This window comes from Pinus tabuliformis, chromosome 2_2 (assembly GCF_031772625.1).
Source record: "Pinus tabuliformis cultivar Carrire ecotype Pingquan chromosome 2_2, CPIR1, whole genome shotgun sequence".
Lineage (NCBI taxonomy): Eukaryota > Viridiplantae > Streptophyta > Pinopsida > Pinales > Pinaceae > Pinus > Pinus tabuliformis.
Genome location: NC_142300.1, coordinates 1,097,955,029 through 1,097,974,259, shown reverse-complemented (window position 1 = coordinate 1,097,974,259; position 19,231 = coordinate 1,097,955,029). Strand labels below are relative to the sequence as shown.

Genomic DNA, 19,231 nt, shown 5'->3' with positions numbered 1-19,231 from the left:
AGCGTATACCCAGAGATCTTATAATTCAGTTAGCTTTAATCTTCTGTAAATGCATCAGAACATTATTAAGTATATTAACAGTAAACATGTGCAGTATAACAGAACAGAACATCACACAAGAGCCACACACATGAACACCATGATATAAGGTGGAAACCCAATGTGGGTGAAAACCACCTGCTGCAATTCGTCTCTTTCTTCTTTAATGAGAAACTTCTTTTACAATGTACTGGTGCAGTCCTTTACCAGTACGCAGGCTACAACCTGCAGAGGGCTACAACCCTCTCTCGTTTTCCAACTACTTCTGGAAGGGAGCTACAACCCCCTCAGCTCTTGTACTAGCTGATTCATTTACTAGTACGTAGGTGTTGACCCTACAACCTTCAGGGACCACGTTTCATCAATTTTCAGACTGGATCCAAGAGTACAAAACAAACATTACTGCAATACAATCATCAACTTATACTTGCATCATAATTCATTAAACAACCCAATACTGAATCACTGAAACCCTGTCATCAAGAACACAGAACCCAAACCAGAGCCCAGAACTCTACAACAACCACCAGAATCAGCAGCAACCTGAAATATCAAATCTTATTATGCATACGCTACTTCACTGTACCAAAACCGCGTGTATACGCGCTTTCACCAAAGGCAACCCGCGTGCAGATCTAGAAATAGATTCTTATGCCTTCGCTATCAGATCCGACCCTTGCCAAAACGTCCCGAACAGATAACCAGCAATACCAGATCCTCTCACTGCGTCAGACACACAATACATATCTTTGCCTAATGATCTTCTCCTTATATAGCCTTAGGCCTTGTTCAATACCAAGAGCCAAAACCATAGTAACACAATACCATCAACTTCAAAACTAGGGATCGACACGCCCGTCGAGACACAATGGTCCGAAACCATAGGCACAACTTCCAAGGACTAACCGCCATGGACCAAAGGTACTTTTCCACATACACGCGCTTTTGCTGAAGCCAACCTGCGTGTACACGCGACTTGGGCTTAACGAACCTGCGTGTATGAACTTTCTTGCCATGCTGTACTAAGATCTGTCCTCTGATTAAGTTGCCATTACCTGTACCAACCTCTGAGCACCTGTACCAACCTCTGAGTGAGTTGCCATCAAGGACAACACTTGAATCATAATGCCAACAATCTCCCCCTTTGGACTTGATGGCAACCACCACACCAAGTCACTCTCCCCCTTTGACATCAAGGGCAAAGGGCGTACCAAGATATTCTCTTCTTTGGTATACCTTCTACTGTCCATACTGCTGTCCATACTCCCCCTGAGTACATGCTGAAGATTCTGATTTGGCTCCCCCTTTGTATATGCCAAAATGTACCAATCTATCCATGCTCCCCCTGCGCAGATGCAAGATCTAAGACCAACCATTCAGATTTGTACCATAATCATCAACCTGCAATACTATTCCTTTGATCAAACAACAAGATGTATCATTTAGTTTCATCAGCAATCCATAATGCCAACAATGAATTATTTGAAGTATATGCTCCCCCTGAGTGTGAGCTAACCATGACTGAACCATTTCCTGAGTCTGTTCTGCTGCCCCCTGAGCCTGAGCCAACCATGACTGAACCTGGGTTTGTTCTGCTGCCCTTTCTCCATATACGCGACTTTGCAGCCTGTAACTCGCGTATATACGCGACTTGTCTTCATTATATCAGCGTATGCAGGATGGAATACTGAATTTCATCACTTTCAGATTCCCCTGTGTCTGTTATGTCAGCTGACTGAGTTATGCCACACCTTTCTGTCTCTGTCTTCTTCAATTCCTGCAACTGTGATGATGTATGGTCCTCTTGTCTTGAATTTTGAAATCTGCTCCTGCATTCCCTTGCTTTATGCCCATAGTTGTTGCATGTATAACACCTTATATTTTTCATGTTCCTTCTATCACAATCAATTGCTTTGTGTCCATATGCATTGCAGGCAAAGCAATACCCTCTGAAATACCTGGGATGCGATGATCTTTCTTGAACCATTCTACTTCTACATCTGGCTGCAACATGTCCAAGATTATGACATATATAACATTCAACATTCTTCAGCGGAGGAAATGATCGTCTATCACGTCCATAGTTAGGAGTAAAGGATCTTCCTTGAGGAATTTCTTTCCTTGGTTGTTCCTTGAGCATTTCAGATTTCTCATTAGAGTTTCTTGCCTCACCTTGTGAACTAGATTCACCTTCAACATATTCATGAAAAACAAGACCAGTCTTGATAGCAGAAGATCTTTGACTATTAAGAATATCATCCAAGACTTTAGAACTATCTTGAAATCGTAAATGCTTATCCTTTTCCTCTAGTTTACCTTTCAAGATATTTACCTCAACTTGATGTTGTTCTTCCTTTTTCAGATACTGCTTCCTTAGGTCTTCTTCAACTTTTCTCCCTTCTTCCACTTGTCGCTTTAGTTTGATCACTTCATGTTCTTGATCTTCAAGATCTTCTTTTAGAGAGAGGACTTTTGATTCAAGTCTATGAATAGTTGTGCTCTCACCTTTTGCTATATCCTGCAATTTCTCCCTTACCCTGGTTTCTGTCTCCAATTGTTCTTTTAATTTGGCAACTTCTTCAGTTTCTGCATTCTTCTTTTCATGTGCCATGAAACTTTTAATATCTTCGCTATTATTGGATGAAGCATTCTTCTTTTCATGTGCCATGAGACTTCTAATATCTTCACTATCATTGAATGAACTTTTAATATGGGTATAATAGCTTCTACCATCTTCTTCAGATATCTTTCCTTTGTTATGAGGACATCTAGCAGCATAGTGACCAACTCTACCACATAGAAAACATTTGAAAGGTAGCTTACCTTTGAACCGTCCAGTTCCCCGTTCAAGATTCTTGACAAAATTTACCTCATCTACTTCCTCTGACACTTCGAATGCGGCCTCTGGTGGTACCTCTTGTCGCATTTCAAAAGCAGTTAAGATCCCGTGAAGCTGTGACATGGTAATTTTCTGCACATTCTCCTTTTCTTCTATGGCAGATACTTTAGAATCAAATTTAGTAGACAGAGATCTCAAAACCTTTTCAACTAAGACAACTTCCTCAAATTCTTCACCCAGATCCCTCATACAATTCACAATCTCATCCATACGCAGGAAATAATTAGCTACGCTTTCATTACTTCGCATCTTAAGAGTTTCATACTGGATTCTGAGAGTTTGAAGCTTTGCTCTTTTTACCTGATCATCTCCTTCGTAGCTTGTAACGATTTTGTCCCATATTTCCTTAGCTGATTTGAAATGCATGATCTTCATAAATTCTGATTGAGTCAAAGTACTCAATAGGACAGTAACTGCTTTGGCATTGAGCTCATATTGCTTTTTCTCTGCTGGATCTGTAGGAGTTGCTGATGGGAATTTGTATCCTCCTTCTACGATTCCCCAAACTTCTGCTCCAAGAGACTGTAGATATGCAGTGGTTCTTATCTTCCAGTGAGTAAAATTGTTCCCGTCAAAGACTGGTGGCCTGATGTGTGCCTCTCTTTCTGGATTAGCCATTCTGATGGATCTTTTCCTTCAAGCGATCAAGCTTCCTCTGAAGGACCTGCTCTGATACCAATTGTTGGAAATAATACTGAGAGGGGGGGGGGGGTGAATCAGTATTATCAGATCAATAAAACTTTTTCAATGCTCAGAAACATACACGCTACTTTCGTTAAGTGAACCCGCGTGTACACGCGACTGTATCTAATGCAACAAGCGTATACCCAGAGATCTTATAATTCAGTTAGCTTTAATCTTCTGTAAATGCATCAGAACATTATTAAGTATATTAACAGTAAACATGTGCAGTATAACAGAACAGAACATCACACAAGAGCCACACACATGAACACCATGATATAAGGTGGAAACCCAATGTGGGTGAAAACCACCTGCTGCAATTCGTCTCTTTCTTCTTTAATGAGAAACTTCTTTTACAATGTACTGGTGCAGTCCTTTACCAGTACGCAGGCTACAACCTGCAGAGGGCTACAACCCTCTCTCGTTTTCCAACTACTTCTGGAAGGGAGCTACAACCCCCTCAGCTCTTGTACTAGCTGATTCATTTACTAGTACGTAGGTGTTGACCCTACAACCTTCAGGGACCACGTTTCATCAATTTTCAGACTGGATCCAAGAGTACAAAACAAACATTACTGCAATACAATCATCAACTTATACTTGCATCATAATTCATTAAACAACCCAATACTGAATCACTGAAACCCTGTCATCAAGAACACAGAACCCAAACCAGAGCCCAGAACTCTACAACAACCACCAGAATCAGCAGCAACCTGAAATATCAAATCTTATTATGCATACGCTACTTCACTGTACCAAAACCGCGTGTATACGCGCTTTCACCAAAGGCAACCCGCGTGCAGATCTAGAAATAGATTCTTATGCCTTCGCTATCAGATCCAACCCTTGCCAAAACGTCCCGAACAGATAACCAGCAATACCAAATCCTCTCACTGCGTCAGACACACAATACATATCTTTGCCTAATGATCTTCTCCTTATATAGCCTTAGGCCTTGTTCAATACCAAGAGCCAAAACCATAGTAACACAATACCATCAACTTCAAAACTAGGGATCGACACGCCCGTCGAGACACAATGGTCCGAAACCATAGGCACAACTTCCAAGGACTAACCGCCATGGACCAAAGGTACTTTTCCACATACACGCGCTTTTGCTGAAGCCAAACTGCGTGTACACGCGACTTGGGCTTAACGAACCTGCGTGTATGAACTTTCTTGCCATGCTGTACTAAGATCTGTCCTCTGATTAAGTTGCCATTACCTGTACCAACCTATGAGCACCTGTACCAACCTCTAAGTGAGTTGCCATCAAGGACAACACTTGAATCATAATGCCAACAACACATCATGGCCAGCCTCTTTTAGAAAATAGACTCCCATAATTTTAACTGAAAGATGAGAGTTGCATCAATTCACTGTTCACTATTCCATCAGAGACTCTCAGAAAAAAGGCACCCTGATTTGACTAAACAGATATAACACAAAAAAAGATGACTACAAAGGAATGGGACCTGGTGCAAGTGTTTGATGAGACAGTAGAATTTTACAGAAAGGAATGTATACTATATATCCTCGTGTTACCCTGAAATAGGTTACGAGAACAGGTGGTCTAAGATTACCAGTGACATGTACTAAATTCGTACAAGGAAACGCATCTGTAATTATGCAAGAAAAATGTTCGAAACCAAAGTTCCAGTGTTACCAAGAAGTGGAGCAAGAGCAGGAATGAGGAGCAGTCCTTCCCAAGCAATTCAAGGAACAAAAACACGGTATATATATCTATATATATATAGTCTAGCTCAGGTAGTTGGAAGGAATGATTATCATCTTTCCCACCTGGGTTTTATTCTTGCTAAAGACAAGTTGATATGGCCTTGAGCACAAAAGAGCCTAGTTTACCATCCTCAGAATGAAGGCAAGTGCCCAAAGATTTCCCAAAACATATATTCCAATTTTTTTAAATAACTGGGTCTATCCCACACAGCTGTGAGAAGGTGTTTGTCCTCCCAACCCAGATTCAATTATCACAAGTGACATGTTGAGCTTTAGCCTCTAACCAAGTATATTGTTGTGATGGCCTTGAGCCCTTTGTTGACAAAGCCTCAAGCTTCTGTAGACTCCAGTTTTCCCTGGGTACCATCCTCAGAATGAGAGGAAATACCCAAGGAGTAAAATGTGTATTTCATGAAGAAATTAAAAAAAAAATATATATATATATATATATATATAAGAGCCGAATAACAAATTAGTAGCAGGACAAATAGATTTTATCATTTAAGTGATACTAGTAGAAAAATACTACATTCTTAAAAAGTTAAAAATCTAATCGATTCATAGTAGATTAGAGCATCAACTATTAGTACAAGACTCGGGATTTTGCAACCAGCAGTTAACCATTAAGAATTTGCCACGTTAAAAATCAGATAGCATGAAGTAGAATAGGAAATGAACTTGACAAACAATTGCCATAAAGAAAGTGTTTCCTGGGATCATTCCACACACCCACACCTACACACAAGCACATATATATTCAAAAGGAAAATGCAGAATACCCAATTAGTTGCAGAAAACATATATTGAGTGCTGTACACAAATACTACATTCTTAAGACATTGGATATGTGATCCATAGTATATTAGAGCATCAACCATTAGTACAAATTTCAGGGTTGCTAAGTTGCATCATGATTATCGGAAAGTGACAATCTGTTATTCGATATCCCTAAAAGCTGCCACAGGAGTTCTTGCCAAGTAAAAAGACAGTTCACAGTAGATGATAACCACCCTTAAATTGACCCTGGAGCTCACAAGTAGCAAACACAAACTTTGGGAAAGTAGCTGTGCCTTTATGAAAACGTTAACAGCCTACAGTTATACGCAAGGGACACATACAACAATGAGTCTGACCATCATATAAGATGCGGATCCTTGATAGCATCCAGATGATTCATACATAATTGCAAACACCGTAGTTAATTAGTATGACATGCGCATGCATACATGCCATTTCACACCAGTATTCACCTCTACTTGGAAGGCATATCCGAGACATGCACGTGCCCATTGCTAATTTTGTATCCCATCTATAATCAGGGTATTTTTGCACTTGCGTGGAAATCAGTAGCATACCACTACTTCATTACTCTGGAACGCACTAACTGCATGGGATAACTTCCAGGCTAGTATATTTTTCCTCTTATCAAGAAGACTGACGTTTGAATTGCAAGGCCTTCAGTTTTAATTTACAGCAACGTGGTCTTTTTGGTCTCTTCATGAATACAATGCCATTAAATAAGAAGTTTCTTACAATTACATAAGAAGTTTCTTCATTTATTCTCGAAAATGCCTACCATTCTGTATAGTACACCGAATAAGTCATTTTGGCAGTAGTTATTCAAAAGATCAAAGGACGTAGATTAGTGCTGGAAAAAGACAAATAACTAAAATAAAATAACGGAATAGCACCAACTTTTGGTGACTGTGTGGGCAGCATTCCCGGGAGCACTAAGAAGCAGGCTACCAATCGCGCTGGAAAAGTGAAGTGAGTTTACTCCTGAGCGTGCTCCAGTCTGGAACTCACTTTCAGAATGGCAGTAGGAGGGCTTGGGGTTGTACCCATGCAACTCTGAACCAAACTAGGGATCAGGCAAGATAATTTTCATGTCTTCACCAATTGACAAAAAGCTGAAAACTAATCATTATGATGATAAAGATTACAGTCCACTGAGACTAAAACTGGTCTATCAGACAGACCTTAACCAGGTAAGATATTACTTGGAATTTTTTTCAAAAAAAAATTAAGTTCGAAAGCATCAAGAGAAGTGTTTCAAGATCACCATAGTTTTGTTGAGTTAAAAGGTCAAGAAAGTTGATAGTGTGGCGCGTATTTTGAAATTTACATCTACATGAGTATATGATGGACAATCTAACCAAAGAAAGACCCCATAGTTAAAGTTAATAAAATCAATGACAACTGACCCCACAAATAATCCCATAATTGATTATTCGTTGACCCTCTAAGCTTGCACACATGAATCTAACTTACAACATCCATGACTAGCACAACATTTCTCTTTCTGTTTCTCCAAATTTAATGGCATTGTGCACCTGGATAGTATATTGTGGCAAAACCCACGTAGAAGAGACTTGCACACTTTTCTTGAAATGTGCATTTCTCAAAGAGATGTTCTTAAAATCTGTATCTGCAACCAAAAGAGAAGTAACCCAACCCTGGATACCTTCCTCAATGAAGCCAGACATTAATATAGCCCAATAATATACTGAAGAAGCAAGACTTGGATAGTTGGCTTGGCAATGACAGACCTTTATACCAACAGTGATTAATTATTATCTCTTTGTCAATGAGATAGAGGGAAGACAATGGTAATTTTATAAGGCACTCGTCTAGTCGATTAAGTTTTTCTAGCTGCTAGTTGTGTTTCACTTAGTGCTAGATGCCTTGAATGTCAAGTATGTTCCAATAAATAGGTTAATCCAACGAAATGGATATCCTTGAGGATTTTTGTGATGTTGAATGTGAAGGAACAATAAAGATATTGAGATATAGAAATCAGATGACCCTTCCTCGTGGCTTGAACACACATGTTGTGGATTTTATTTCTAAAAATGGACCAGGCTCAAACTAAGATTCGTTGCAAGATGGCATACCTCTCAAGTTAACATTTTCTCGGTACAGATTCTTCATTTGCCTAGATACCCTATTTACATGCTTAAAACCTTGTATTGCATAAAAATATCTGGAAGCCCTGGCCCCTTCTGATTTTTACAAGTTAGAACTTCAAATAGTAATCTTTGACAAACAGCACAATTCTTGAAATGAAAAAAAGTCTCAACGTGACTTCTATTTTGATGTATATATATATATATATATATATATATATTTAAAACCCAATATAAACGTCATTATTTCCATAGACCCTTCTAGCTTATAGAGAGCAATGTCCAGACAAACATCACCCTAAACTAAAAGGAACATAATTACTAAGTCGGATAATCATTTCGTCCATTATTCCAATAAACAGCTATATAGAAGATTTCCGGCTGCTGAGAATACGATTTACTACAACAGAAAAATTAATACATAAAATCTCTGTAGTTGAAAAATGATTTAACGTGCCCAAAGGCTCCGAAGATGATCGGCAATCAAGATGCACCAAAGTGTTTGTACCTAGCATGCTATACAATATCTATTGATGGCTTTGACAGTTACATCAATAAAATAATATCATCACGTATTAACTTTGTTTCTTCAATGCAAAAATTTCACCGTGAAATATAACAGAAGTCTTACAAATATCCATTCACAATTAAAAAAACCCTATTCAGCACTTATCCACCTTGTGACATCACGACAGAAACAAAAACCCAATTGAAGAAATTCCCTATTTTCCCCGTATATAAAATATACCAAGTTCTTCAATCAACAATCAATAACAATAAACCCCAATACAAAATAAACAAAGATAATGCTTCTCCAATCCTAAAACCCTAACCCTAAAAACCCATCACCTACGAGTGTGATGGCAATCACACCTGTTCTCCCCTTCCGCTTCCCTCCTGTGAAAATTCCTGTGGCAATTACAGGCTGCACACTTCAGAGCCCCCGCAGTCCCCTCTTCACCACTCGGCATGAATTCCCCACACCCATCCACTGCATACCCCCCAATGCTTGCAGCATGATTCTTCCTGCATTCTCTGTACCTAACGGCCTTAATCAATATATTATCAGCATTCCTATTATTCTCTTGTGGGTAATGCTGCGGCTGCTGATGCTGTTGAGTCCTCATGTCTTCATGTACAGGAGGAGGAGGAGGGCCGGGCCTTGTTGCTGCTGCTGTTGTTTCGTGAACATGATGGGGGGGCCTCATGCCTTGAACCTGAGACCTGAGATCTTCAGGTGGGCTCATTCCCTCCACGATGCCCAGGCTCTTGCCGTAAATCTGTTGCAGTCTGGAAGACTCCTGGATGGTCTGGTGATAATTTGAAGGCATTGGGATTGACACCTGGACTTCTCTGTTCATGCCCAGATCCATATTTGCACTAAAAAAATCTCTTAAAACTTATTAATAACTTATAAAAGAAAGAATAAGAAGACTACCCAATCAGCCCAACAGCATCATGCTCCTCAAATCCTCCTCGCTGAAATTGACTGCCCACCAATCCAAAACACATCAAATGCTAACCTACAGTATATTAAATTAATAAAACAGTTGGATTACCAAAGAAGACAATAGATAAATAGAGCTGAATAGACATGAAATGAACAGAATAGTAAAGAATCGAGGCGGGGTTTGTTTTCTTATCTGATAACATACCTTTCTTCTATATGATCTGATTTGTTTCACCAAAACGCACTCGAATTAGCAGACCTAACTTTGTAAAAGTCGCATTGGGCCCTCCAACATAAACAAACCGCTGTTAAAAAAAAGAGTGTGAAGACTATCCGGAGAAAGAGGATTATAAAAATACTGGGATGGTTTTTGGATTATTGAATTACATTGTAAGCCACCCATTATAGGGATATGTTAATCCATCTGTCTTTTCGTACGTTGTTGTCCCAGACCAACGATTGTGAGTGGCTTTTCCCGAAGCTGCTGTGGAAGAAGGTGATGGATAAGAACCTGCGTTTGTCTGTTATACTGCCAATGAAAAATGTTTGCACTCTTGAAGATGGGAGCAATTCTTTAATCACATAAACCTCACACAAGTCATTATGGCATTTTTAATTGCTGGACATTACCTTATTTGAGATTATGACCTTTCAACTAACTTCCATGTAGGTAAATGTGGATTTGCTATTTGCCGGATGGTATTAATTTCTTTGAAGAAGCTGTCATATCACCAATCCACCATGTACAGTATATGTCTACCAGAGAGTGGTGTTATTGGTGTCATAAATCAACACATTGATTACAGCACAATCATGCCTACCTTGGTACATCATCACATGATTGGTTGCAAGCTCTTCCATAGATTTGTTGGCTGTGATTTGTATGGTCATTTTAATTAGAAAATAAGAAAATATATAATATATTAATATGGATAAATTTAATTGGTCTAATGAATTATTCATTGTTTTGATGTCGGTATTAATGCATTGTTTCTTGTTTTGATGATTGTAACATGTAAATGTTGGTATTAATGTATGATCCAGTGATGTTTTAATAGAATTTTGTTTTTATGAATTTTGTAAAAATTTGTGAAAATGATGCGGTTGTTTTATATTATATATTTGTTTGTTTGAGAGATTATCTTAGAGAGTAATTTGAGTTTTGGGATAATTTTAAATACAAAGATAATTTTTTTCTTATAGGAAAATGTTTTGTAAAAGTATGTTCATTCATTTATTTAATGGATCATTTTATCTCAACAAATAAGATTTATTTATTGTGAATGATATTTTTAATTAAAAAAATCTAATTTTGTTAGGCGGTCAATCACATACAAAGTAAGAAAAAACAAGAAAAGAATCTTAGTAGCACACCCAATTATTTGGGTGCAATATATTATCGTGCTTGTGACACATTCTTTCCTTATCATGGTAAAGTGATCCATGATTCCAAATCCCAATTCAACGGTTAGTTATGATGTCTTAGTAGCAAAGGGTGGGAATTCGCGGAGCTTTGATAACATAAGGGATAGGGAGAGAAGGATTCAAGATATGTATATAATTATAGAAGATTTTATTCTAACAAAACTCATTAAAATGTTGTCATTATCATTAATAACAATCAAAGTTTATCAGAAGTGGATCATTACCCTTAGTGAGAGGATCAGGAATGGAATTTGGGGATGAAAATGAAACCAAATACTTTTAGTAACATCACTCTTGTAATATAATAATGGAGTGGAAAGAAAGAAAGGATCTTGGCAATTCAACAATATAAAGACCTTGGACGATTAATTATAATCATGGCAAGAATATAAGGTTCTTAGACATTCAACTCTATGAATAGGAAGAGCATAAGGATCTTAAACAAATAGTTATAACTATAGGAAGAAGACAAGGATTAAAGATTTTAAGGGCGATTTCATGTCAAGAGTGAAAAATTAGCTTGAGATGTGTAAATGGGAGTTCTATAATTTTCCATTTGATACTTTGAAGACCTTGTGAAACCTTGCTATAATGAAGTGTTTACCCCTTAAGAACTTCTTTCTATTTAAATTTGAGTACCAAATGCAATTTTGAATCTATCAAATACAAGTTTCAAGTTTCATCCTTCCTCGTGATATTAAGAGCAACCAACAAAATGTCATTTGTTCAAAACCTCTAGACATTAAAATGGGATTATGTTGAAATACACAAGATATATTTTTGCTTAGCTTTTAAAAATCCTTAAATTGTGCTACATTGACTCTTCTAAACATAGATGTTATTATTAGATTTAGTCATAAACTAATTATTGCATATATAACAATGCCATCTTTATTCTGCAATTAGATTGTAAATATATCCATTGTTTTAAATCTAAGCTAATCATTTTGTATTATTGTTTTAGTTATCAACCTTATGTTATCATAGCATAATAATTATAAAAGGATGTTATCATGCAAAAATACTTGATTTCCCTTATTGGTAACTTTGATCTAGATGTCCTTGGGGGTGTAGCTCACTTGGCAAAAGCATGTTATGTAAACTATTATATAAAAATATTATGAGGGCCTTGGTTTGATCCCCCTGATTAACCCATGTCCACATTAGGGGCAACATGGTGCACCCAGTAGTTATAATGGTAGTGGATAGAATTGACCTCATATCATGCAAGTGGGAGATCGCCCCAGTTGTTAATTCCACTAGTTACTAAAAAAAAATTAATCTAGGTGGTCATTCTGATGCAGGAGCATCTGGTCGACAGGGAGAAGACCGAGAAAGGGCGAACAAAATTTCAGAAGAAGATTGCGAGTGAGACACAGTTATCTGAACGGACAGCAAGTCTGTCAAACTTTTATGTTTTTATTTTATTTTCTTCCATGGTCAACTACACTATCAACTTTCTGTTATTTTAAATTTCTGTTAATTATATTCAAACATTGTAATAGATTCTAGTTAAAGATGATTATAGTAGGATAGGGTCAGTAGGTGCTTGACAGTGAAACCCTATGATAAAGAGGCAGACAACGTAAACTAATTAGAAGCCAAGAAAAGCATGTCTATGTTAACTGTAATCCAAACTGTCATTGCATAACTGTCAGCAGTTAACTAACTGCCTAAACAAAAGCTTTGTATAAAGAGACAAATGAGATAACCCAGAGGGGTTCACAAGACGGAGCATTCATACGAGAGTAATAGAATACATTTTTTTACTTCATCTTATTCTGTGCACGAGTAGACAAATTGTTCATTGATAAAAGTCCTCAGTTATAAAACTTGCAAATACAGTGCAGTAAAAACTGTGTCATTCTTTCATAACAAAAGTATTTACAATATCCAAACAGCTACGTGTTAGCAGTCAAAGAAGTGACCAAACAGCGGAAGGAACCAGCACCCTCAGAGGGACGCACCAGACATACACAACCGGGTAAGCAATCAAAGTTTCCAGCGAACAAGTCTAACTACTAGTAGAATATTACATTGTTTTTTCTGTTTAAAAATTACAAGAACTGTGCGACAAGGAGCAACCAAACAGGACTAACATCGACCCATAAACCCTTCCAAGTTGCGGCCAAGGGTTTGTCGAACCCAACAAGTCCAGACTCAGTAAAAAGACAGAGAAGCCACACAACAAACGACCACTATCAAGACCGAGACCTACAGCCACTACAAAGAAGCAAAGCGTGAACAAAACTACCCGGAGGAGAGCGACGGAATCCATTGTGCAGTTACAGGAACCGGCCACACCTGTATACAGCAGAGAGAAGGCAGGAGGTTAGGGTTTCCTTCCCACCAAACCCTCGCATGGGAGATTGTCACCATAAATTTGCAACAAGTAAACTGTGAATGTGTAAGCAAATAAAGACGAGCTTACCTGAATAGCGAAGCCGGAGTAACAACACAGTCGAACCCAGAAACAAAGACCCCTGTCCACAGAGGGGCTGCAAGCCATTAGCTACGGTGCAAACGGAGGAGCAGAACATATAGCAAAGAACAATGGCATACCTGGTCCAGAGAGCGAGCGCCGGAGAAGAAGGAAGCTGGAGTTTCCATTGAGCTGTGCTACCAACGAACTGGGCGAACGAAGCCACATTTTAACATAGCCATCAATCACAAATTTGCCAGGAGAACCAGACCAACAGTAACCATAAAACATAACAGAGACATATCTACGGGCCCGAAAACGAAAAGACCGCACAGTTTAATCTCACCAGCTTACCAATAGAGCCAGAGGTCGAATAGACCCACACAGTGGGGACAAGACAACGTTGAACGACCTCACAGCACCACAGAACCGGCGGAGAACCATAGAGGTTCCATTGCAGACCAAAGCAATTCAGAGACAGAGCAAAAAGAAAAACCGCACAGAGACCTTTGCTAACAAACCCGAAAGCAAGAATGAGCCAAGAGGCGCGAACCGGGTGACCAAAAGGCGGAGTAGGGTTTGATAAAATCGAGGAGGACAGGTGTCCAGAGGAGAACCAACGTAAGGTACAGCAAGTTGATTAATAAAATAATTCCATATTCGCTTTACAATTAACATAACATACGAACCAGTCCAATAGCATAAGACCACCTAAGCAGGGACAAGTGGTGACCACGTGGGCTGGACCCATCAAGTGGTATCAGAGCAAATTTTTGTTGAAATAGAAGAGGATGGAAGCGCCAAGACGAGGACGTGGAAGAGGTGCACGTAGGGGAGCAGATGAAGGATTGAGGGAACAGATTAGAGTTCTTACAGCTCGTTTGGAAGCAGTGGAAGCGGGTAGACGAAGAGACCCAGAACTGGGAGATACCAGTGAAGAGGAAGTGGTAACTGCTGCAGACGGGTCTGATGAGGAAGCTCCGGAATTGAAACTGCTGCGGCAAGTTTTATTGGCCAGCAGCAAACCCAAAACAGAAATTTCCAATTATGATGGCAGTCTGTCCGCAGAAGTCCTGTTGGACTGGATAAGCGAACTGGACAAATATTTTGAAAATGAAGAAGTCAGTGAGGATAAAAGGGTTAAGTTCGCTGCCACTAAGCTAAAGGGACACGCGCTCTTGTGGTGGGACAGTGTCCAAGCGGACAGAAAACGAATGAACAAGTCGTCGATACGACAATGGTCAAGGATGGTAGCGAAATTGAAGGGCAGATTTCTGCCAAAAGACTACCAGGTGGAATTATATCGGCGAGTGTAGAGTTTAAAACAGAGGGGAATGACTGTCAAGGAGTACACGGAAGAATTTTACCGAATAAATTTACGTGCTGGTTATACCGATGATAACCCAGAAAAGACAGCAAGGTACGTAAATGGATTGAGGATGGAGATATTAGATGAAATCAGTATTCTTTCTCCCCGGAATATCGAAGAAGCCTTTCAGAGCGCTGTAAAGGCTGAGGAAAAAATTAACAGAAAACAGAACAGCAGGAGAGGGAGAGGAAATGGCAGAGGACGGGGACAGTCCTACGGTAGAGGAAAGAGTGCTGCGAACAGCGAAGAAGGCAGCAGTTCAAAAACTTCAGGGACAGCAGAAAAAGGAGATAGCACCAGAGGAGGTCGGTCATACCAGAGAGGACGAGGGAATGGCCGCGGAAGAGGGACTGGAGTCCAGTGCTACAGGTGCCATAAATGGGGGCACAGATCCTTTGAGTGTCCAGAAGTTGAACAGGCCGGTCAGAGGGGAACGCTGATGGCACAGCCTGAAGAAGCTGAAGCACAACCCCGGGAGGTGGAAGACATGGCAGAGACAGGAGAAGCTTTGATTTTGAACAAAGTATTGTTAAAACCAACCAAGGAAGTGGCTGAACCAACACAGCGGAAAGCACTGTTCCGGACAGTCTGCAAATCGCAGGGAAAGTGCTGCAAGGTGATAATAGACAGCGGGAGTACAGATAACTTGGTTGCCACTGAGATGGTGGAAAAACTGGGATTAAAGCGGCTGAAGCATCCCACACCTTACAAGGTGTCATGGCTGCAGAAGGGTCACCAGTTGTTGGTTGATGAACAATGCGAGGTGGAGTTTCACATTGGCAAGTACCACGATACAGTGGTCTGCGATATCATGCCAATGGACGTGTGCCACATACTGCTCGGAAGACCATGGCAATATGACAGGAAGGTGACACACGATGGGAAAACTAATTGTTACAAGTTTACGAAGGATGGGGTCAAACACACACTTGTACCCATCAAAGAGGAAGATTCAGCAGAATCAAGCGAAACAAAGGCGCTATTGATGGGAGGGAAACAGTTTATGAAGCAGGTTGAGGAAAATAAAATTAATTTTGCAGTTGTGAGAAGGATGAAGCCAGTGTTACTGAACTTCGAAAAATCAGAATTGCCCAAAGAAGTCCAAGAGCTGTTAGAAGAATTTCCAGACATTGCGGCTGATGAGCTACCTGAAAAGTTGCCTCCCAAAAGGAGCATCAGCCACCACATTGATTTTATACCAGGAGCAAGCTTGCCGAACAAGGAAGCATACAGAATGAGTCCAAAGGATAATGCAGAAGTACGCAAACAAGTGCAGGAGCTGTTAGATAAGGGACTGATCAGAGAGAGTTTAAGCCCCTGTGCAGTACCTACAGTCCTTGCACCCAAGAAAGGTGGAGAATGGCGAATGTGCACAGATTCGCGGGCTATAAATAAGATTACCATTCGATACAGGTTTCCCTTGCCTAGAATGGATGATATGATGGACTGTCTTAGTGGGGCATCCTATTTTACAAAAATAGATTTGAAAAGTGGGTACCATCAGATCAGAATTAGAGAGGGAGACGAATGGAAGACAACCTTCAAGACCAACGAAGGACTGTACGAATGGCTGGTCATGCCATTTGGGTTGAGTAACGCTCCGAGTACTTTTATGAGACTAATGAACGAAATGTTAAAGGAATTTATTGGAAAATTTGTGATAGTCTATCTGGACGATATTTTAATTTTCAGCAGGACGAAAAAAGAGCACCTTCAGCATATTCGAAGGGTATTCGAGAAGCTGCAGCAGAACAAATTGCTGATAAATTTGAAGAAATGCACTTTCTTGCAGAAGGAGTTAGTTTATCTGGGATTTGTAGTGGCAGAGAATGAGTTGAAGATGGATCCAGAAAAGATTGCAGCGATCATGAGTTGGCCGTCACCTAAGAATTTATTTGAGGTACGTAGCTTTCACGGTTTAGCCAGTTTTTATCGGAAGTTCATTAAGAATTTTAGTGAAATCTGCGCACCAATGCTAGAGACCATCAAAAAGGCCAGCCAACCTTTTTGTTGGACTAAGGCGGCAGAAGACAGTTTCCAACTTCTGAAGCGGAAAATAACGGAGAGGCCAATCTTGAGACTGCTCGATTTTAGCAAACCTTTTCAGGTTCGGTGTGATGCAAGCGGGACAGCTATTGGCGCTGTACTCAGTCAAGAGGACAGACCAGTGGCGTTCTTTAGTGAGAAACTAAATGAAAGTCGGCAGAAATATTCATCATATGACAAAGAATTCTATGCAGTGGTTCAAGCCTTGAAGCATTGGAGGCACTACCTATTAGGCAACGAGTTCGTCTTGTTCTCTGATAATTCTGCGTTACAGTATATAACACAGCAGCACAAACTGAACCATAAACATGCCAAGTGGGTGGAGTACCTGCAGAGTTTTACTTTTGTATTGAAGCACATAAGTGGGCAAGCCAACAAAGTGGCGGATGCTTTAAGCAGAAGGACCCTGCTCTTACAAGAAAGCGGCATACAGGTGATGGGATTTGAGTACTTGAAGGATCTGTACCAGATGGACGCGGATTTCAAAGAAGCTTTTGAAGCATGCCAGAATCCCGTATTGAGGAATACAAGCCCATGGCTAGACTTCAATTTACAGGAAGGATTATTGTTTCGAGGGGGACAGCTATGTGTTCCAGATTGCTCGATGAGGGAAAACTTAGTGAGAGAAAAACATAGTGGCGGACTAGCGGGACACTTTGGCATCGATAAAACATTGGAGCAGCTCGGGCATTTTTATTACTGGCCGAAAATGAGCCGGGACGTACAGAGGTATGTAACCAGATGTCAAATCTGCCAACTGGCGAAAGGGCACAGCCAGAACACCGGACTGTACACACCCTTACCTGTCCCAAGCAGACCATGGGATTCGGTCAGCATTGACTTTGTCCTAGGATTGCCTAGAACGCAGCGGGGTTATGACTCAGTGATGGTGGTGGTGGATAGATTCTCAAAAATGGCTCATTTCATTCCTTGCCGGAAAACCAGCGACGCCACAAATGTGGCACACCTTTTCTTTACGGAAGTAGTTCGATTGCATGGCTTACCTAGAACCATTGTATCAGACAGGGACGTGAAATTCACAGGACATTTTTGGCGCACCCTGTGGAAAAAGTTGGGCACGCAGTTAAATTTCAGTTCTGCGTATCACCCGCAGACTGATGGACAGACAGAGGTGGTGAACAGGAGTTTGGGCAATTTGTTACGCAGCTTAACAGGAGAAAACTCGCGATTATGGGATCGAGCTCTCGCCCAGGCAGAATTCGCTTATAACGATTCTCCCAATCGGAGCACCGGCTTTAGTCCATTCCAAATCTTGTATGGTATGCACCCGCGAGGAGTACATGAACTACGAGATTTGGGACAGCTAGAAAGGAGAAGTGCAGACGGAGAAGATTTTGCCGAAGCAATGAGCGAACTGCATGAAAAAGTTAAATTAAGACTACAGGACAACACGCAGAAGTATAAGCAGCATGCAGACACAAAGCGGCGTGAGGTAAATTTTGAAATTGGAGACGAAGTCCTTGCGCATTTACGCCGGGATCGGTTTCCTAAGGGCACGTATAACAAACTGAAATTCAAGAAAATCGGCCCATGCAAAATTCTGCGCAAATTTTCAGCGAATGCATATGAAATTCAGCTGCCACCTGATATAGGTATATCACCCATATTCAACGTGGCAGACCTGTTCCCATATCATGCCCAGGCGGAAGATGGTGGAATGGTACAGCCACAATGGGACACCCAGTTCGAGAGCAGTCTTTGGAAGAAACAGTTGCCTTCGGTCCGGACCCATGAAATCGAAGGAATCCTCAGCACACAGGTAGCCAAAAAGACGCGCAGGAGGGAGTATCTGCGTTACCTCGTCAAGTGGAAGGGCCGTCCAATGGAGGACAGCTCCTGGCTCGACGAGACACAGATTCGGAAGGCTGGCTACTCGGTGGAGGAACTCATGGAACGGAGCCATGAGATCTCTCTTTTACCCCGGCAGCCTGATGCAGGAGCATCTGGTCGACAGGGAGAAGACCGAGAAAGGGCGAACAAAATTTCAGAAGAAGATTGCGAGTGAGACACAGTTATCTGAACGGACAGCAAGTCTGTCAAACTTTTATGTTTTTATTTTATTTTCTTCCATGGTCAACTACACTATCAACTTTCTGTTATTTTAAATTTATGTTAATTATATTCAAACATTGTAATAGATTCTAGTTAAAGATGATTATAGTAGGATAGGGTCAGTAGGTGCTTGACAGTGAAACCCTATGATAAAGAGGCAGACAACGTAAACTAATTA

General features: G+C 40.4%; 1 protein-coding gene across 3 annotated transcripts; it reads right to left on the bottom strand.

The window, feature by feature from the left end:
• Positions 1-8,814: 8,814 nt before the first annotated feature.
• LOC149197224 (uncharacterized) lies at positions 8,815-10,262 on the bottom strand. Of its 3 annotated transcripts, XM_089405775.1 has the most exons (3): positions 10,106-10,257; positions 9,924-10,023; positions 8,815-9,757 (listed from the first exon to the last, which is right to left on the bottom strand). In XM_089405775.1, exon 3 carries the CDS (start codon positions 9,639-9,641, stop codon positions 9,114-9,116), a length of 528 nt encoding a protein of 175 aa, XP_089261901.1. In that variant the 5' UTR covers positions 9,642-9,757; positions 9,924-10,023; positions 10,106-10,257; the 3' UTR covers positions 8,815-9,113. The 3 variants fall into 3 exon arrangements, with proteins under 3 accessions (XP_089261901.1, XP_089261900.1, XP_089261899.1); XM_089405774.1 differs by having other exon boundaries at positions 8,815-9,791; positions 9,924-10,262; XM_089405773.1 differs by having other exon boundaries at positions 9,924-10,262.
• Positions 10,263-19,231: the final 8,969 nt, after the last annotated feature.